The following is a 21,732-nucleotide window of genomic DNA, read 5'->3' as shown; positions in this document are numbered from 1 at the left end:
AAAAAAAAAATTTCAAAGTCGGCCATTTTGAAATTTCGTAAATGCCATTCGGTGGACCTCAGATAACTGTACAACATTAGTTCAAGCACTTTTAACCTTTTCCCTACCGTTACGGAGCTATGGGGATTTAAAAAAAAGACCTCCATACAAATTTCAATTGGCCTTCAAAGGGCGCCATTTTGAATTTTTCAAAATTTTCTTTTTGTATACTAATATAAGGGTGGCTGTCAACCCGTGTGCAAAATTTCAGCGCGCTCGGACCATTTTGAAATTTTTCAAAAAAAAAAGTCGGCCATTTTGATTTTTTTTGAATGCCATTCGATGGGCCTCGGGTGACTGTATAACATTTGTTTGAGCACTTTTCACTTCTTTGTACCGTTACGGAGCTATGGTAATTAAAAGAAAAACCTCCATTCAAATTTCAATTGGCCCTCAAAGGCCGCCATTTTGAATTTTTCAAAATTTTCTTTTTGAATATAAATCTTGGGGCGACCTTCCACCCGTGTGCCAAATCTCAGCGCGCTAGGCCCATTTTGAAATTTTTCAAAAAAAAAAAGTCGGCCATTTTGAATTTTTTTTAATGCAACTTTTTTCTACTCCGAGACCTGTATGACATTTGGTCGAGCACTCCTCGGCTATCTCTTACGGTTTAAAAGTTGCCATACAAAATAAAAGTGGCCAGTTTTCCCACATTTATAGCATTTTTCAATTTTTTTTTATTTCTTTCGAATCAAGGCTGCTTGGAGATTCTATGACCAAAATTTGAGCTCTCTACGACAAACTTGAAAAATCGTCAAAAAAAAAAGTCGGCCATTTTGAAAAAAAAATGGCGGCGTCAAAAACTGCCCAGGGTCCTCTATGACATTTGGTCGAACACTCCCCGGCTAAGTCCAGCCGTTTGGCCAGGCCGTCCAACATTTTTTTACCCGGAACCGGTAGACCGACGGTCTTTTCTATCCGGGGTCGCAGGACCAAACTCTATACGACCACACCAAACACTGCCACCTGCGAAAACTCCTTCTGCCCATTTTTTGAAAAATGTCAGTCGGGTTGTAGCTTTATATTATATAGATATATATATATATATATATATATATATATATATATATATATATATATATATATATATATATATATATATATATATATATTACCTGACTTTATAACTTCTTATATTATTTTAGTGTTATATTCAAACTAGGGTTTCGATATATTTCAAAGAATTGGAAAATAATTAATGTAATTATTTTGATGCCAATAAATCAAAGATTTGTATAATTAAAAACGACGTTCACTGAATAATGTTGACATTGTCAGTAAGTGCGAGAGGGACACCAGCCCAAACAATGACCTCTCATGTGGACACACTTTTTGACCTAACTACACAATCTAGTTTAATAATTCTAAATCTATGATGAGTTCAGACGGGATATGTTCTGTAAAAAGTCGTATAAATTAAAATAATTAATTTTGTCGAGAACAACACACGGGCGCGCCATCTGTCCCAGCTGTGGTGCTTTACTCAGGCCACACGCTATAACCATACCGAGCGCATCGATCAGCCGCTTCCAACGCGCGCCAATAGATGGCGCAAAAGCTATATTGCGAAACGGGACAATGACGTCATCTTTTTCGTGTGTTGGATTTGCCATTATAATGTTTAATAATTGTAACTGAGACGTCAATGAAAGGCGTGGGCTAGCAACAGACTGATTTATTAACAAAAAGGTATTCTACCCGCCACCTTACATATTATGACAAGAACGTCACACTTTCTCCCCTCTTAATCTATCAACCCCATGACTAATTGCCTACATACTGTACATACGTATACGTACTACTCTATAAAACTCATCAAGGTACGCTTGGCTCGGTTATACGCACGCAGTGCCCGAGCGGACGCGTCCGATGGCGCGGTCGGTGAGGCCGGAGAGGCCGGCTCGCCTGCGGTCGCGGCCGGGGAGGCCTTCGCCGCGCCGCTCGGGCGCTCCGGCCGGGCCGCCGGGGACCCGGGCGCCTCCTCCGCGCCATCGGACGCGTCCTCGAACATGTCCCCCTCGACACCCTTATTAGGCCCCTCCGGTTCTTCAGGTAAAGCGCCCACACTCATGCGGGACAGTGAATACCGACCTTTGTTTACACCATTCGCCGGTAGCAACTGGTCAGCGTGTCTGCGCCATTCTACTCCGTTCCCTATATCTACTCTGTAGGAAACTGGTCCCGTTTCCTTTACTACTTTGCCTTCAGCCCACTTTTCCCCCTTGGCAGTATAGTCGCGAGCTAGTACTACATCCCCAATTTGGAATCGACGGTAAGTGCCAGGGCAATACGCCGCTTTGCGTTCTTGTGCGTCGCGTACGGCGGACGCGGTGTCGGGTCGCAGAGCGTCAAGCCGCGTGCGCAGGCGGCGCTTCTGCAACGCCACCGCTGGTGACACCCCCGTAGTCGAATGGTCGCAATTGCGATACTGCAGGAGATATTTATTTAATGCAGTATTCACGTCCTCGCTTTCATGCAACGCTCGTTTAGTACATTTTTTAATTGATTTAATTGCGTTCTCAGCTAATCCGTTTCCTTGGGGCCTATAAGGGGCCGAGGTTACATGCCTAATGAAATTGTTTGTACAATATCTCTTTTTTTTCGTCTACCCTCACTTTTGACTGCACTTGTGTTTTTCGTTGCCTAGTGTTTGAAAGTGATATAATAATCGGAAATTAGTTTGTTTTGACTCAAAAAGTGTGATTTTCGTTAAATTGGGCATCAAATTTAACGTAGGAGTGTTATCTGAAGTAGATATTGTGTTTCTGTGGACTTATTTGATCAAGAAAACTAAATCATCTATAACCTCGAAATAAGTTACTAAAAATGGCGTCTTGCATGAAGTGTTCAAATCAATTGCCTAAACCGGACAGTCAAAACCCAAAAATAGTATGTGGTGGATGCGATAGGTTGATATGTGTTAAGTGTAGTGGATTGCTTGTGACGGAATTGAGAGTAATCGCCCTTCAATCGCCGACATTGAAATATTTATGCCCCGACTGTGTCCTTGGAATACGGCAGCTACCAGCTCTACGGAAGCAAGTAGATGAGCTGAAACAAGAAATTGAGGCCCTGAAAAAGAACCAAGGTCAACAGTTTGGCTTGGAAAACATTATTAGTGAGTTGGAGGACCGCAATAGGCGTAGTGCTAACGTCATCATGTTTGGCGTCCCGGAGGTGTCGTCGGCTGGAGACGTTTCCATTGAAGCGCGCAAAAGGCATGACCATGGGCTTGTGCAAGATATTTTGTCGGAATTAACCGAAACAGCCGAGCCGCTGGCCACCGTCAGGCTAGGTAAACAGCCGAGCGACAGGCCACGCCCACTCAAGGTGATTTTTGCGAATAGGGCCGTGGCGGTTAAGGTTCTTAAGAACAGAAACAAACAGTTACCTCTTTTCTACACGAACCTGGCATCCATAATGGCTAAACGAGACTTATTCTTATTGGAAATAGACAAACTGCAACCTGTTTTTATTATTATTACGGAAACACATTTGAAACCGTCAATCGATAACAGTCTAATAAACATAAAAGGATATAACTTATTTAGATATGACAGGAGTACTGGCAGAGGGTGGGGAGGAGTTGTGATATACGTAGCAGATAAACATAATGATATCCCGATCCTTTCAGTTTTGCACCCGGAATACAACAATCAAAGGAATGTTGAAGCGCTCTGGATAAATGTTTCGTACGGCAGTTTCAGTCTTTTACTTGCAGGTGTTTACCGCCCTAATACGCACTACACATTTGAGGAAAGTGACAGAACTTTATTCGAGACAATTAAAAAAGCTTCGACAACTTGTAAAGGAGCACTCCTCATAGTTGGAGACTTTAATTTGCCTGACATTACTTGGCCTTTAGAGAAATTTGATGGTTACAATGTTTTACATGAACAGTTTGTAGAAATCCTAGTCGATACTAATCTTCAACAGCTTGTGACAGAATCGACACGGAAAAGAAATAATGAAGAGTCTCTTTTGGATTTAATTCTTTGCAATGAAGAAGGACTCTGCAACAACATAGTTCACCATCCGCCAATCGGTAAGAGTGATCATATGGTTTTGCTAACCACATTACAGTTTCAGATCAACCACACACAGAGCACGGCACTAAAACAACAACGCAAAGACTTTTTCAGAGCAGACTTTGATAAGATAAATTCGTTAATAACAGAATCAAATTTGAATATCCAGGATTTAACTGATTGTCAATCTGCCTGGGCACAACTTAAAAACAGAATGATTGATATTATAACGGAGGTAGTACCGCCAAAACGAAAGTGTAAATCTAATATTAACAAACCATGGATTGGGCCGGATATTTTAAAATTAACTAACCAGAAAGTGATGAAATGGAAATTATACCAACTTGATAAATCAGAAGACAATTACAGGATTTACAGAAAACTTAATAATCAAATTATTGACAAGGTGAGAAAAGCAAGGGTCGAATTTGAAAGGACTATTGTGTTAAGCAGCCCAAAACGCTTCTACAGCTATATAAGACAAAGCCTGACATCAAAGGTTTCAGTCCCTCCGTCATTGCGCGACGAGACCACAAACGTGATCGTGAATGATAGTAAACAAATAGCAAACATTTTTGCTAACCAATTTAAAAAATCCTTTGTTATGGAACCAGATGCCGTACCAATACCGGCAGTCAGTACTTCAAAAGTGCTGAGATCTTTAGAAGAGATCGAATTCACTCCTCAAGTGGTGGAGAAAACAATAAACACCTTTAAAGATGAAACCGCTATGGGTCCAGACGGCATACCGGCAATATTCTTGAAGAAGTGTAGTCGCGCGCTAAGAGATCAGCTGTCATATGTAATGTCATTGTCCTTTATGACGGGCACATTACCTACTGATTGGAAGGAAGCCACCGTTACCCCCATATATAAAAAAGGCGACAAACTCACTGCAGCCAATTACAGACCAATAAGTCTAACAAGTATTGCATGTAAGGCAATGGAGAAGATTATTGCTAAACATATTAGACAATTTTTATCTGAAGAGCAAATCATAATTCAAGAACAACATGGTTTTATTCCCAAACGGTCAACGGTTACTAATCTTTTGACTTGCCTTGATTACTGGACGGAAAACTGGAATGAACACCTTCCAACGGATGTGGTTTACTTAGACTATGAAAAGGCCTTCGACCGGGTACCTATTAAGAGGCTTATTAGTAAGCTAGAGCATTATGGGATTCGTGGACGTCTACTAAACTGGATCCAAAACTTTCTAAGTGCTAGAAAAATGAGAATCAGAGTAGGGGAGGAGCTGTCTGAACCTATTGAGGTGCTTAGTGGTGTCCCACAAGGATCGGTCCTAGGTCCAATCCTTTTTGGTATTTTTGTCACTGATCTGAAGTCTGTTGTCAAATCTAAACTGTCACTTTTTGCGGATGACACGAAAATAATGGGAAACCCCTGATCTCGCACAATATTATACAGGCAGACTTAGATCGTATCACAGGGTGGACACATGACTGGCTCATGTCACTTAATTCAAATAAATGTACTGTTCTTCATATTGGGCCCACAAATCCTAAACTACCGTACACCATGGGTACACAGGTACTAGACGCTGTAAACTCGCAAAAAGACCTCGGAGTCACTATAACAAGCAACCTGAAATGGGATAAGCACATTCTCGAAATAACAAAAAGAGCCAACTCACTAGTATACCTAATACGGAAATCATTTAAGACGATTGATAACTCATTGTTTATAAAACTTTATAAGACATACATAAGGCCTCTTCTTGAATATGCTTACCAAATTTGGAGCCCATACTTTCAGAAGGATATTACTTTACTTGAAAAGGTGCAACGCAGGTCAACCAAGATGGTTTATGGATTACGTAATAAGCCCTACAACCAAAGGCTTGCCAGCCTTGGTTTGACAAGCCTGGAGCAAAGGAGACAGCGTGGTGACCTCATCGAAACATTCAAGATCATACATGACTATTATGACTTACCTGAACTTAAGGACCTGTTTGTTATGAGTAAGAATCACCGTCTTAGAGGCCACAGCTTGAAAATTACTCGCGTTCCCAGCACAAGCAATCCTAGGAAGCACTTCCTATCAAACCGTGTCGTACGCGAGTGGAATAAACTACCAGAAACAGTGATAAGTGCTCCCTCAGTGAACAGTTTCAAAAACAGACTTGATAAACATTTAAAACTAAAATATAAACATTAACTATAGAACAACAAGTGCAGTGATATACACGCATCAGCTATCAGCTGCTAGTGTATCAAATAATAATAAAATAATAATAATATCTCAGTCTCTTTAGCTACCTCTTTAAAAGAAATGGGCAAAGAGTCTTCCACTAAATTTAAATAATCTAACGCGTCTGCAAGGGAGCCCTCCTGAGGCAAGGGAAGCCTGGAAAGCGCGTCGGCCGGGCCGTTATCGGCTGATCGTACGAATTCGATTGTAAAGTCGTAGGCCGCCAAACGTGCCGCCCATCGTTGTAAACGGCTCGCGGCGGTCTGCGGAATACCCCCCTTTTCGCCAAAAATGTACGTCAGTGGTTGATGGTCGGTACGCAGCGTAAACCGTCGACCAAACAGATATTGATGATGCTTAGTAACACCGAATAAAATAGCGAGGGCCTCTTTGTCGAGCTGACTATAATTGCGCTCGGCCGCGCTGAGCGTGCGCGACACACAGCTGACGGGACGCTCAGCGCCGCCCGGGTACCGATGCGCCAAAACTGCGCCAAGTCCGTACGCGCTGCTGTCTACCGACACCACTAGGTCGCGCCCCTCCTCATAGTGTGCCAGCACCCGATCGCTTAGGAGAGCTCTCTTTGCCTCAGTGAACACACGTTCACACTCTGGGTCCCATTTCCAGTCGCTTTCTTTTTTTAGAAGGTTATGCAACGGAGCTAATAAACTACTAAGATTTGGAATAAATCGTCCATAATAGTTTAATAATCCCAAAAAACTTTTTAATTGTGACACGTTTTAAGGTACGTAACATTTTAAGGTACGTTTCTCTCAAACATTTAAATTTATGGCAATAATGTCGGTAGACAAAGAAACCGGGTCGGTCTGGCAAGTTTACCTGGACTGGTTATAAAAGGGACTGCTCGTCGGCGAGCAGTCACTTTTAGTTCTACCAGCGCCACGAACAGAGATAAGTACCTTAATCTGATTATATAATAATAATAATTGTCTGAATTAGTTTATGAAATTATTTGAAGTACCTTAATCTGATTATTTAATAAATACCTGAATTAATTTATAAATTTATTCAATGAAAATTGTCTGAATTAATTTATGAAATGGATTAATGAAAATGTAATTAAAAAGTTAATGTTTTAGTGTTTCGTTATAAACAACTCTACAACCCTGTTTATGTCTGATTATTTAATAATAATTACCCGTATTTAACTATGAAAATTAATTAATGAAAACTACCTGAATAAATTGATGAAACTGACTAATTTCATTATACGTAACTTAATAGTAACCATGTTTATGATTTTACTCCCTTGTTGAATATTTGATGTGTTTCTAACGAGTAAATATATAATTGGTGTCATTGATTTATAACCAACGCAGTTTTATTATGTCCCATATTTGCCAATTGAATTACATATTTAAATTTATCCCAAAAACAAATTTAATTAGGATCGCTTAAATGGAGAATACAAATAAATGTTTACAATTATTTTATCATAATATTAGTCACTTCAGGTCATATGACATTTGGGTAAAGCTAATTTGTTCTTTGGAAGTTAGTTATTTCATCATATTAGTAGTCACTACAGGTCATATGACATTTGAGTAAAGCTAATTTGTTCCTTGGAAGTTAGTTACCTTTCTTGAAGTAAAAACGTTGATTATTATTTTAGACAAAAGGCTGCATATTACCCCTTTAACATACTCGGTCGCATAATTGAATTGATATGATCTCTCATACAAGCACAAAATAAAAACGTTTCATTATATACCTAACCCAAATGCTAAATTCAGAAGTGGAGATACGTTTTACCTAGCCATCTTTTAACACTGTGAATTATTTCAGAGATAACGGATTGAAATCTGCTGACCAACTTTCATACCACCATTCGGAGTGAAGTTTCTTCGGGCTGCCGATACCACAACATTGTGCTTCCTACATTTGGTCCTACTAACAGCGATGATGGGGCTGCACGGCCGACGCATGGTGCACCGATTTCGGGACCTTCTGAAAACCTGAATGGACTGGCGTTGTTATGATCATTAAAGTCGGTAAGGCCCTGAGGGCTCTGCATTATTATCATGTAAAAAATCTTGCTTTGAAGAAATATTGTTGTACCCACTGTGTTTTAAACTGATTTTGTTTACTTATTACGGAACTGCAGTTAATCGAGCTAGTTATTGAAAGAGCTAGTGTTATGATTATGACATCTTGAATAAATAAATTACCTCTTATTAGATCATGTTGTTTAAAAGAAAAACAGTTAAATCCTGAAGAAAGGGTATAAAAGTCAGAACTGAACAATACAGGTTTAGAACAATACTGGTTTAGTTTCTTCCTTTGGGAATAAATTATATTTGTTAATGACATAATTCGGTAAACAAGTTCTTGTTGTAAAGATTGTATTACGACACTACTGATCCGGAGTGATCCTATAACTGCAAAACAATATTTCAATTTTCGTATTGATATAGGGTCTAAATCTCTGTATTGACCAACGTTTATTTTATTTTCCAAAAAATATTTTTAGCTATTTCTCTTGTGAAACACTAATTTGAAAATCACTAATATATTTTTTTTGTTTATGTATTTAGCAAAGTGGCAGTTTTCACTTAATAAATAAAAATTTGATACTAATAAGTGACTCAAGATCGATGTTTTCAAGCAAATATGTACGTTTCAAAAATCGTTTTTATTTTTTTTTAATACTCGCTTTTCAATTGTCCAATATTTGTTTTCGCTTACATTTTATAATGATTTTTCTCCACTTTGACCAGAATGAGACCTAAGTGGATTGCTATTATAATGAGATACAAAAAAATTGGCAATCGATATGTGATTTACTTTAGGTGGTTTCGTTGTTTATTTAACTATATTATACCAAAAACAAACAAATGAGTAAGTAATTAAACCTGCCTACCTACAAAAATGTCAAATTTAAAAGTAGTATATTAGTGTTTTCTTCAGATAGTGGCATGGCTTCAAAGTGAAAGTTATTGGTTTATTTAAATACAGTAGTTTAGTTACATACTTACCTACATCATAAAAAAAAATAGACACAAAACTTGCTGCTAAAAATGCTGTGCTTATTTTAACCTGTTCCTGCCCACCATGTAGGTACAGTTTGAGGTATTGAAATTTAAACCAAATTATTTAATAAATATGGTAGACTTTCCTTACCTACGGTAGGTAAGGAAAGTCTACCATATTTATTAAATAATTAGGTAGGTAACCTACCTAATTAATAAAAAAAATAGATTCAAAACTTGCTACTATAAATGCTGTGCTTATTCTAAGAAACGCTTAAACGTTTGTATCCCGCACTAACGTATTTCAAAATTATTTCACCAATTGCGGACCAATAAAATTTACTTTTAGTACCCAACAGTAATGTTACACACACATCCCTATTGGTTTGAATTCAATTTACATTGAAACTTTTTCCAAGTTGCTGTTACTTCGGACAAATTACTGACCTGATAAATGATAAATCTATTTATCATCATTGCGAGTATGTTTACAATTTTGTCTTCTCTTTTCGTTGAGAAGTAACGATTAAGAAAGTGTCTGAGATTTTAATTCTACTTTCACGTTTGTGTGTCTGTTATCGCATATCTTAGGCTCAAAAACGAATAAAGTTTTATTTATTTATTTGAACTTTATTGCACAAATTAACAATAACAAGTACAAATGGCGAACTTAACGCCTTAAGTCATTTTCTATCAGTCAACCATTGGGCAAAACAGAGATAGTCTTTTAATGATTAAATACAAGTTGATTCTATTATAAAATAAACATATATAGATACAATAAATGAACTTACATACATATTAATATATACGTAGATAAATAAATGGACCTAGTGCAAATAAAGGCTTACGCAACTTGCTTTATAAAGAGAGTTTACTCTGTGCTTGCCTGGTTTTCGAGTTTGGGTAGATTATTATCTACAAAGAATTTTTATTGATTTCCGTTAATATTAGGGGACGGTTCTTTAGGTAAATTACAATTAATTTCTGTAAGAAAATATTGTCTTTTCTCTTACTGTTATCGAGTTATTCAGGGAATGAATTTAGTGGCTCAGTAAGCGTAGTAATAAAGGCTGCCTTTGTAATTCCTTATCATTATTTATTGTTACATGTGTCGTCATTTACTTGAGACTGACTTTATTGTTTCTACGGGTCTCTCACATGATTGACAAATTTATAATGTATGAAAACAAAAAAAAAAAATAGGGATCCTGGCGACTGTCAAATTTAACAAAAAAAAAGTGTTTTCATATCAGCGGTTTCGTTTATACGAAAAAGTCATTATTAAAAAAAGGAAAGCAAAAAAAAATAAGATTAATAAATTAAATTATGATCAATAATACAAATCTCACAGAACAAGATTCTGCAAAAAAAAGGGTCACTAGGTAGGTACTTATTCATCTTTCATGCTGAGTAGAGTACTTACGGAAAATAGTGTGAATAGATTCAAATAAATAAGATTCTTTGGGAAAAGGGACCATTTTCAAAATATAACTGTATAAATAAGTGGGCGATTCTATATGCTTCTTTTCCTGATTATTCGTCACGTTTATGCTTTACTTCTCAAGATAGCTCATTACATAGTTAATATGTGATACTGTAATGTTTAATAAATATATTAGGTATACTATTTACTGAAAACTGTTGCTGATAAAGCGATATTTACCATGTAATAAGCTACGAATAAGGGAAGATGAGTTTTCAGTTTGTACGGCATTTGCATCTTACATGACATGCCCTTCATAAAATATTAGGTCAGACTGGCCGAGCTGTTTGGAAGATATAATAATATTCACACTTGTTGATTGATCGTGAAGTAATCAGAAATAAATATATAGCTCGATTAATTGAAGTCCTAGGATATTGTATCTTTTTACAGTACAGTACAAAGATAAAAACATTTTGTGATAAAACTTGATGAAAGATATACCTATCGATGATGCTATATCTGTAAAGAAAATGTAAAATAGTATACAAAATGGTAAATGGCCATATTAAGTGCTAATTATCTTAAAGCATTCCGCAAAAAAAAAACTGGCTATATTTATTGTGTACTTGCTATACTGTTACATTAATTTAAGGTTACAATAAATAACTGAAAAAAAAGGTAGCTTTTTTGCCGATTGCTTTAAGTCCGGATTAGCCGTGTTGGATGTATACATGTAATAAAATGTGTAATATATATTATATACTATGTATAATTGACAACGTTTCAAAATTGTCAGTGTCCCTAAGTCGAAAACCATTTCGAGATATAATATTAATATATTTTTTTTTCCCGTATTTTTATGATAACAAAAAAATCTTAAAAAATAGTTTAATGGGGAAGTGACCTCAATAGCTGATTTAGAGCTGTCACTGTAACAAAAGAAACTTCCAGTTAGGAAGTCACTTGAGTTTGACAGTGACACTTGACAGTCAGACATACCGGACTGTTTAAGCTGAATGTTAAAACTTTTTTTTTTTTTTTTGAAATTATTTTGTCGTTTTCTTAAGTGTATGAATCAACACATGTGAAGTCATAAAGCTGTGTCTTCTTAAGCTCTTTCTACTCGAAGTAGTAATAAGGGACTTTCTCATTAAAATAGCAGTTTTTGGAAAAATAAAAAAAATACGTGTATCTTTTAGTATTGAGTTCTTTCAAACCAAACAATAAAAAGTAGTACTCAAAAATATGAAATGTTGTCAATTGTATATATACTGCTGGTCGGTTATGTGTCTGATGATTGCTTGACGTCATGGTGCAGCAGGTGACGGAGCTTTCATGCCAGGGCACATAGCTACAAAAATACTGTTGGTCGGTTGTGTGTCTGATGATTGCTCGACGTCATGTCGCAACAGGTGACGGAGCTTTCATGCCAGGGCCCACAGCTACAAAAATACTGTTGGTCGGTTGTGTGTCTGATGATTGCTCGACGTCATGTCGCAACAGGTGACGGAGCTTTCATGCCAGGGCCCACAGCTACAAAAATACTGTTGGTCGGTTGTGTGTCTGATGATTGCTCGACGTCATGTCGCAACAGGTGACGGAGCTTTCATGCCAGGGCCCACAGCTACAAAAATACTGTTGGTTGGTTGTGTGTCTGATGATTGCTCGACGTCATGTCGCAACAGGTGGCGGAGCTTTCATGCCAGGGCCCACAGCTACAAAAATACTGTTGGTCGGTTGTGTGTCTGATGATTGCTCGACGTCATGTCGCAACAGGTGACGGAGCTTTCATGCCAGGGCCCACAGCTACAAAAAAAATGCTGGTCGGTCACAAGTCTGATGTTTGCCTGGCTTCACGGGCAGCAGGTGATGGGGCTTACATGACAAGGCTTGTGGCTACTTAATATAAGAGTAAGATTAAGATGTATAACTATGTAAATACTTTTGTACTTCGAGATCGAAGTACTTGTCAGTATGGCCGTGTTGGATTTGCCATTATAATGTTTAATAATTGTAACATTTTAAGGTACGTTTCTCTCAAACATTTAAATTTATGGCAATAATGTCGGTAGACAAAGAAACCGGGTCGGTCTGGCAAGTTTACCTGGACTGGTTATAAAAGGGACTGCTCGTCGGCGAGCAGTCACTTTTAGTTCTACCAGCGCCACGAACAGAGATAAGTACCTTAATCTGATTATATAATAATTGTCTGAATTAGTTTATGAAATTATTTGAAGTACCTTAATCTGATTATTTAATAAATACCTGAATTAATTTATAAATTTATTCAATGAAAATTGTCTGAATTAATTTATGAAATGGATTAATGAAAATGTAATTAAAAAGTTAATGTTTTAGTGTTTCGTTATAAACAACTCTACAACCCTGTTTATGTCTGATTATTTAATAATAATTACCCGTATTTAACTATGAAAATTAATTAATGAAAACTACCTGAATAAATTGATGAAACTGACTAATTTCATTATACGTAACTTAATAGTAACCATGTTTATGATTTTTTACTCCCTTGTTGAATATTTGATGTGTTTCTAACGAGTAAATATATAATTGGTGTCATTGATTTATAACCAACGCAGTTTTATTATGTCCCATATTTGCCAATTGAATTACATATTTAAATTTATCCCAAAAACAAATTTAATTAGGATCGCTTAAATGGAGAATACAAATAAATGTTTACAATTATTTTATCATAATATTAGTCACTTCAGGTCATATGACATTTGGGTAAAGCTAATTTGTTCTTTGGAAGTTAGTTATTTCATCATATTAGTAGTCACTACAGGTCATATGACATTTGAGTAAAGCTAATTTGTTCCTTGGAAGTTAGTTACCTTTCTTGAAGTAAAAACGTTGATTATTATTTTAGACAAAAGGCTGCATATTATACCCCTTTAACATACTCGGTCGCATAATTGAATTGATATGATCTCTCATACAAGCACAAAATAAAAACGTTTCATTATATAACCAAAATGCTAAATCGTGCATGCTGCCCGTAGTAACGAGTTATTAGACGTTATCACGTCAAAATGTTTAGAATCGTTAGCAGACGTTTCTGCTTAATAAAAATTAATTTAGTATGGGTTAGCACATTGTTACTGGTGAATTCTCAATATAACTTGAGACTCCAGTGCCATTACAAGATGTAATAGTCTGTCGGTAGATGGCGCTAGACGTCACCCCAAGACGTGTGTACAAAAGGATAGGCATGGAAAGATTTGCGAAGTCCGGCGTGGCTTCCGTAGCTCAATTGGTAAGAGCATTGCACGGATTGCAAAAATGGTGCGGGTTCAAGTCCCGCCGGAAGCGTAAATTTTTCCATTTTTAGGGTTCCGTAGTCAACTAGGAACCCTTATAGTTTCGCCGTGTGTGTGTGGATTGAGTGAGCACCTTCCGAAAATAAAAAAAAATGCTGATCATTTAGTAAAAGTTCTAAAACAATTGTAAAACGAATCTCTGAATTTGTAAAAAGATAAATCAAAAGATACAGCCATTAACATGTGCTCACTCAGTTCTCACAAACTACCAACGAAAACAGTGAATATATTCATTTAACATATAATATTTATATACTAACATTTAGTAAAAAATAGGCCAACCTACCTCTATAAATATTAGATCACCTAGTGACGTATTTAATTTTTTACAAATAGTTTCTTATGCTCACTCAATCCACACACTTTTGAAAAGCCGAATTTTGATGAAAAACATAAGATTTAGACCGCTATTATATGTGTATAGTTTAGTAAAAGTGAAATGGGAATTTGTAAAATACAAAACGAACCACTAACGTGTCAGGTTTTTTTATAATAAATTTTTGTAAGTGCTCACTCAGTCCACACGTTTTGAGAAAGTTAAAAATGTAAATATCTTACGATTTGTAGCACCTAAGATACTCGAAAGTACTTCAACATTTAGTAAAAATTTTTACTAAATATCCACCATCTAATATTTTATATTCGTTGTCTGGTTTTAAAGATATTCAGACATAACTTTTCTCATACAAATGTATCAAGTAGGGTGACCACACTATGTCGGCTCCTAATTTTCCCCACCTTCCCATTGTCATATTGAGATTGGGGAGTTTCGTTCAATTTTGATAATAGTTTATATTAAACTAATACCATATTAATTCTCCATCTGCAAACTGTTTTTAGGTTATGTTCTTGGCCTAGTGATGATGTGTATTGTGTAATTTTTATCGACGTCAGGATAATAACCATATCGACATTCATGCATTAAAAAGGACATGAATGATAATTGGTAAGAAACAAAGAATATAATACTTCACTAGTAAGAAACCAGAACCTGGTAATCTAATCGTGCTAACAGATGAGCGTACCGGATTTGTAAGTGGCTCTGTCGCGCCAGACTAACTGGCACGGCGTTTCGTTTTCTTTTGGCGTCGGAGTAATGCCATTCGGCTACGCACGCTGTAAAGCTGCTAACACATGACCGTACGAGCACCGTACCGCACCAAGGTCATCCATATGGATGCTTGCTAGCTTGTAAATGGGAGCGAGAAATAGTTATTATTTTCTCGCTCCCACTTACAAATCCGGTACGCTCATCTGTTAGCACGATTAGATTACCAGGTTCTGGTTTCTTACTAGTGAAGTATTATATTCTTTGTTTCTTACCAATTATCATTCATGTCCTTTTTAATGCATGAATGTCGATATGGTTATTATCCTGACGTCGATAAAAATTACACAATACACATCATCACTAGGCCAAGAACATAACCTAAAAACAGTTTGCAGATGGAGAATTAATATGGTATTAGTTTAATATAAACTATTATCAAAATTGAACGAAACTCCCAATCTCAATATGACAATGGGAAGGTGGGGAAAATTAGGAGCCGACATAGTGTGGTCACCCTACTTGATACATTTGTATGAGAAAAGTTATGTCTGAATATCTTTAAAACCAGACAACGAATATAAAATATTAGATGGTGGATATTTAGTAAAAATTTTTACTAAATGTTGAAGTACTTTCGAGTGTCTTAGGTGCTACAAATCGTAAGATATTTACATTTTTAACTTTTTCAAAACGTGTGGACTGAGTGAGCACTTACAAAAATTTATTATAAAAAAACCTGACACGTTAGTGGTTCGTTTTGTATTTTACAAATTCCCATTTCACTTTTACTAAACTATACACATATAATAGCGGTCTAAATCTTATGTTTTTCATCAAAATTCGGCTTTTCAAAAGTGTGTGGATTGAGTGAGCATAAGAAACTATTTGTAAAAAATTAAATACGTCACTAGGTGATCTAATATTTATAGAGGTAGGTTGGCCTATTTTTTACTAAATGTTAGTATATAAATATTATATGTTAAATGAATATATTCACTGTTTTCGTTGGTAGTTTGTGAGAACTGAGTGAGCACATGTTAATGGCTGTATCTTTTGATTTATCTTTTTACAAATTCAGAGATTCGTTTTACAATTGTTTTAGAACTTTTACTAAATGATCAGCATATTTTTTTTTATTTTCGGAAGGTGCTCACTCAATCCACACACACACACAGTTTCGCCATGTCTGTCTGTCCGTCCGTCCGTCCGTCCGTCCGTCCGCGGATAATCTCAGTAACCGTAAGCACTAGTAAGCTGAAATTTGGTACCAATATGTATATCAATCGCGCCAACAAAGTGCAAAAATAAAAAATGGAAAAAATGTTTTATTAGGGTACCCCCCCTACATGTAAAGTGGGGGCTGATATTTTTTTTCATTCTAACCCCAACGTGTGATATATTGTTGGATAGGTATTTGAAAATGAATAAGGGTTTACTAAGATCGTTTTTTGAGAGTATTAATATTTTCGGAAATAATCGCTCCTAAAGGAAAAAAAAGTGCGTCCCCCCCCCCCTCTAACTTTTGAACCATATGTTTAAAAAATATGAAAAAAATCACAAAAGTAGAACTTTATAAAGACTTTCTAGGAAAACTATTTTGAACTTGATAGGTTCAGTAGTTTTTGAGAAAAATACGGAAAACTACGGAACCCTACACTGAGCGTGGCCCGACACGCTCTTGGCCGGTTTTTTCCTTTAATATAAAAATGTTTAGAATCGTTAGCAGACGTTTCTGCTTAATAAAAATTAATTTAGTATGGGTTAGCACATTGTTACTGGTGAATATGAATGAATGAATATAACTTGAGACTCCAGTGCCATTACAAGATGTAATAGTCTGTCGGTAGATGGCGCTAGACGTCACCCCAAGACGTGTACAAAGGATAGGCATGGAAAGATTTGCGAAGTCCGGCGTGGCTTCCGTAGCTCAATTGGTAAGAGCATTGCACGGATTGCAAAAATGGTGCGGGTTCAAGTCCCGCCGGAAGCGTAAATTTTTCCATTTTTTCCTTTAATATAAAAATGTTTAGAATCGTTAGCAGACGTTTCTGCTTAATAAAAATTAATTTAGTATGGGTTAGCACATTGTTGCTGGTGAATTCTCAATATAACTTGAGACTCCAGTGCCGTTACAAGATGTAATAGTCTGTCGGTAGATGGCGCTAGACGTCACCCCAAGACGTGTGTACAAAAGGATAGGCATGGAAAGATTTGCGAAGTCCGGCGTGGCTTCCGTAGCTCAATTGGTAAGAGCATTGCACGGATTGCAAAAATGGTGCGGGTTCAAGTCCCGCCGGAAGCGTAAATTTTTCCATTTTTTCCTTTAATATAAAAACTGATTTATAACGTCACTATGACAGTTCTACAGTGACCTAGGGTTCCAATCGGTCAACTGTACATAAAAATTACAAATCATTTATTCAACAAACCATAATGTCGGGTAATAATTATATAAACAATAATTACTGAGCTTAGACTGCTTTACTCACTTACCCCCATAGTCATAAACGTTCACTAACGTTATCAGGCCAATAAAGTTTGTTTGTACCTTTCTGACGATTTGGTGTGCTATGAAAGGACAAACAAACTTTATCAGCTTGATAACAGTAGAGAATGATTATGAATAAGGAGGTTACTGTTTAGAACCCACATTTATTGAATAACTCAGCCTTTAGAGAAAAAAAAATTTTTAGACAAAAAAAACGGAATCTAAATCGGTTCATCCGTTGGGGAACTACGATGCCACAGATAGACACACACACAGACAGAGACACACAAAGCGAGACAAACACGTCAAACTTATAACACCTCGTTGTTCTTGCGTCGGGGGTTAAAAACAAGCCATATGAGGAAAGGCTAAAATACCTAAAGCTCACTACTCTAAAAGTCCGCAGAGAACGTGGGGATTTAATAGAGACATTTAAAATACTAACTGGACATTACGACCTCAAGGAATTTCAAGAGATGTTCAAGCGTAATAACAACACTCGTTTGAGAGGTCACCTCTTAAAGCTAGAGTGTGATACATCTCACTGTAACCCTTTATAAACAGTTTTTGAGCAATCGAGTAGTGAGATCTTGGAACAAACTCCCAGAAGTTTAAAAATAGACTAGACAAGCACATCACATCTACAACTCGGCTATGGTCATAATGATCACTGGATACAGGCTATATCAGTTTTTTAACTGCCTGCCTGCTTATTAAATAATAATAATTATTTTCTACAATTTTATGTTGCATTTTTTTATTTAAGTAGGTATTTCTTCTTCAGATGAAAAACTCGCTGAGAAATCAGAGGTGACCAAAGAAGAAACCAATGAACTTAAGGGTAAGTGTATACAAATACATATTGTCACTATGTTGAAAAAATTTGGTATCTCGCACTGCTCCTCAAATTAAAAACTCAGCAAGTCTTTATGCATTCCATACATACATACTTACTTAACACGACATAGTGGACCGACTTTCATGAAACATTGCTAAGAACACTCCCGACTAACAGCTTTCAAACAAATAAAAACTAAATCTAAATCGGTTCATCCGCTCGGGAGCTACGATGCTACTCATGCTACATTGACAGACAGACAGGCACGTCCACAGAACTAAATTTAGATAGAAGAAACAAGTTCATCTATTTGTATAGGGGCCGAGCGTGTCAAATTTTGTACTGAAGTTGTTTCTTGCCTGTAATTTTAAATATGTCTCAGGCTCTTGATTGTTCATAATTTTTGTGTTGTTGCAATTGAATATCACGTAACGAGGCATTTTTTATGTTTTGATTGACTTCAACTTACAAAAATTGACGCCCGAAAGCTGCAAGCTGCGATTAAAGACGGACAACTCAGTGGATTTCACTGAGTTCATTTGACACGCTAAGTAGATACGTTTGCTTGATCTATGGTATATATGACATCTGTGGGCACGTCAAACTTATAACACCCCGTCGTTTTTTCGTGGGGGGTAAAACTCAACTTACTTTAAAAAACTGACCCATTGTCTAGTGCTTTGGACGTAGGTGGAATCGTAGATGTAACAATTGTATAAGAAATAATCCATAATAACCTAACCACAAAATTAAAATTTTGAAAAACCCCCGACCGCGACATAGTAGACCGATTTTCATGAAACATGGCTAAGAACACTCCCGACTAACTCAGCTTTCAGACAAAAAAAACTAAATCTAAATCGGTTCATCCGTTTAGGAGCTACGATGCCACAGACAGACACACACACAGACAGACAGACAAACACACAGACAGACACGTCAAACTTATAACACCCCTTCGTTTTTGCGCCGGGGGTTAAAAATAGTTTTTTTTATTTCAGTTGAAGATACTTGCAATACTGAGACGGATGACGTGATGAGTGAGGATGACTATACAGCGGGTTAGTATTATTACCTGTAATAATTGTTTTGTATTGTTGTATTTAATCGTGTGCAATAAAGAATATTTGTGTTGTATTGTATTGTAATAGAAGCGTTTCACGAAAATTTCCGTTATCCATACTATCCATACTAATATTATAAATGCGAAAGTAACTCTGTCTGTCTGTCTGTCTGTCTGTTACGCTTTCCCGCTTAAACCACGCAACCGATTTTGATGAAATTTGGAACAGACAATCTTTAGACCCTGAGACAGAACATAGGCTACTTTTTATTTCGAAAAAAAGGGATGAAGGGGTTGAAAAAGATGTTGAAAGTTTGTATGGGATTTCTTAATTTTAAAAGATAAAACCATGAAACTTTATATTTTAGCACTTGATAAGAAATCATTGAACATCTTGATAACGGATAGGGATAGGGATAGCGATAGGGATAGCGATAGCGATACGGATACGGATAATATGGGTATCGTTAGAGGGATACGGATAGAGGGAGGGATAAGGCTAGTTTCCTACTAGTCAAATCAGCTTCTTTTTAAGAACTGTCAAAACGATTGGCTAATATGGAATTACTATGAAATACTGAGGAGTGACGTCACGGTCAATTCATTTACTTTATATCTTTCTCTTTGACTTATTAAATAGAAATTGTGTTTAAACATAACTACTGCCCATATATTTCTTCTAATTATGTGCTTTATTTCGTGCAGTGCATGAAGTATTTTATTTTTAGTATAGGAAACTAGCCTATTGATGTTTTTTTTAATCAAACTTTTTTTTTATTCTGTTGGCAGTGTAATGGCGCATTTATTATTCATACATTCGCTTTAACAGTAAATTGTGTGTACAGAATTCGCGCCCGCCGCCGCGCAGCTCGCGATGACTTGCCGCGTACAGCTGCAGCGCCTTCGTCCCGAACAACTCTTGCGCAGACAAACAAACCCATACGCCTGCGAACACTGCACCACCACCTTCACAAATAAAGATGTTCTAACTGCACACATACAACAAACACACGCATCCTCTGAACAGTTACTACTAGATAATAGTTACGTTAAAATGTTTACTAATAAAGATGTTCTATCTACAAACATACAAACACACTTATCATCAGCACATTCACAACTAGATAATAGTTGTGTTAAAATGTTATCATCTGAACAGTCACCACTAGATAATAGTTCCGTTAAAACGTTTTTTAAGTGCAGTAACTGTGGTTACATGTGCACGGATAAATCAAGATTAGTCCTTCACCAGGCGAAACATGAGGCTAAGAAGCTCCAGGGCATCCAGGAATGCGGCGAGTGTGGCTATGAGTGCACACAGGAACGCGAGTTTCAGGATCACATGTTGACACACAGAGATCACAGCGCCACGGATAAATCAAGAGGCCTTCACCAGGCGGAACACAAGGCTAAGGAACTCCACGAATGCGGCGAGTGTGGCTACCAGTGCACACAGAAACGCGAGTTTCAGGATCACATGTTGACACACAGAGCTCACAACAGCGATAAACCTTATAAGTGTGACCACTGCGGCTATGCTACTTGTTCTAAATATCGTTTACTCGCTCATCTAGGAAAAATGTACTGATGAGCTCCGCTTGAAAAAACCCAGGGATGACATGACGTTGACAGCCGAATTACTGCCGCAAAAATTGTATTTGTATTATGACTAATATATGAATGTCAATTTTTTCGACAGACGCATACGAAAGGTTAATTATTATTATTATGTATTTATTTCAAATAACATATATTCATATAAATGGTTAGTAACATAACATAATACAACAAATTGTCTTATCATCTATGTAGGTTAGTATTCTTATCTACAGTTATAACTAATAAGCGATTTTAAGTTGCTACACTCAAGGACTTTAATTGTTGAGCCATTTAGAGACCACAATAATTTTGTTAATTCATAGTTAGGCTATGACGCATCCAGTATAAAATAAGCTAGAAGTGGATCAACTCATCTTTCAGATCATAATTATATTTTTTTGTATAATCAACCTTAAGGCAGAATGGATTCACCCAAGTTTGGAGGGTCGGTTCACACCGGGATGGCAGCGGCCGAGGTAATTTTCAAACTTCATCTGCGTGGTCTTTTTAACCCCCGACGCAAAAACGAAGGGGTGTTATAAGTTTGACGTGTCTGTTTGTGCGTATGTCTGTCTGTCTGTCTGTCTGTGTGTGTGTCTGTCTGTGGCATCGTAGCTCTCGAACGGATGAACCGATTTTGATTTAGTTT

General features: G+C 36.8%; 1 protein-coding gene across 4 annotated transcripts in view; it reads left to right on the top strand.

The window, feature by feature from the left end:
* LOC125237968 (zinc finger protein 37-like) overlaps positions 1–21,670 on the top strand; it is a 28,036-nt gene extending 6,366 nt beyond the window's left edge. For 2 of the 4 annotated variants that reach the window (XM_048145228.1, XM_048145227.1), the window contains exons 4-6: positions 18,368–18,424; positions 19,423–19,482; positions 20,330–21,670. In XM_048145228.1, coding sequence (XP_048001185.1) covers positions 18,368–18,424; positions 19,423–19,482; positions 20,330–21,072 — 860 coding nt within the window. In that variant the 3' untranslated portion in view covers positions 21,073–21,670. Of the gene's footprint in view, positions 1–18,352; positions 18,425–19,422; positions 19,483–20,329 lie in introns of all 4 variants that reach the window. The other 2 variants (XM_048145226.1, XM_048145225.1) reach the window with 1 other exon arrangement.
* Positions 21,671–21,732: the final 62 nt, after the last annotated feature.

The sequence above is a fragment of the Leguminivora glycinivorella genome, chromosome 22 (genome assembly GCF_023078275.1).
Source record: "Leguminivora glycinivorella isolate SPB_JAAS2020 chromosome 22, LegGlyc_1.1, whole genome shotgun sequence".
Lineage (NCBI taxonomy): Eukaryota > Metazoa > Arthropoda > Insecta > Lepidoptera > Tortricidae > Leguminivora > Leguminivora glycinivorella.
This window is presented reverse-complemented; position numbering and strand designations above follow the sequence as displayed.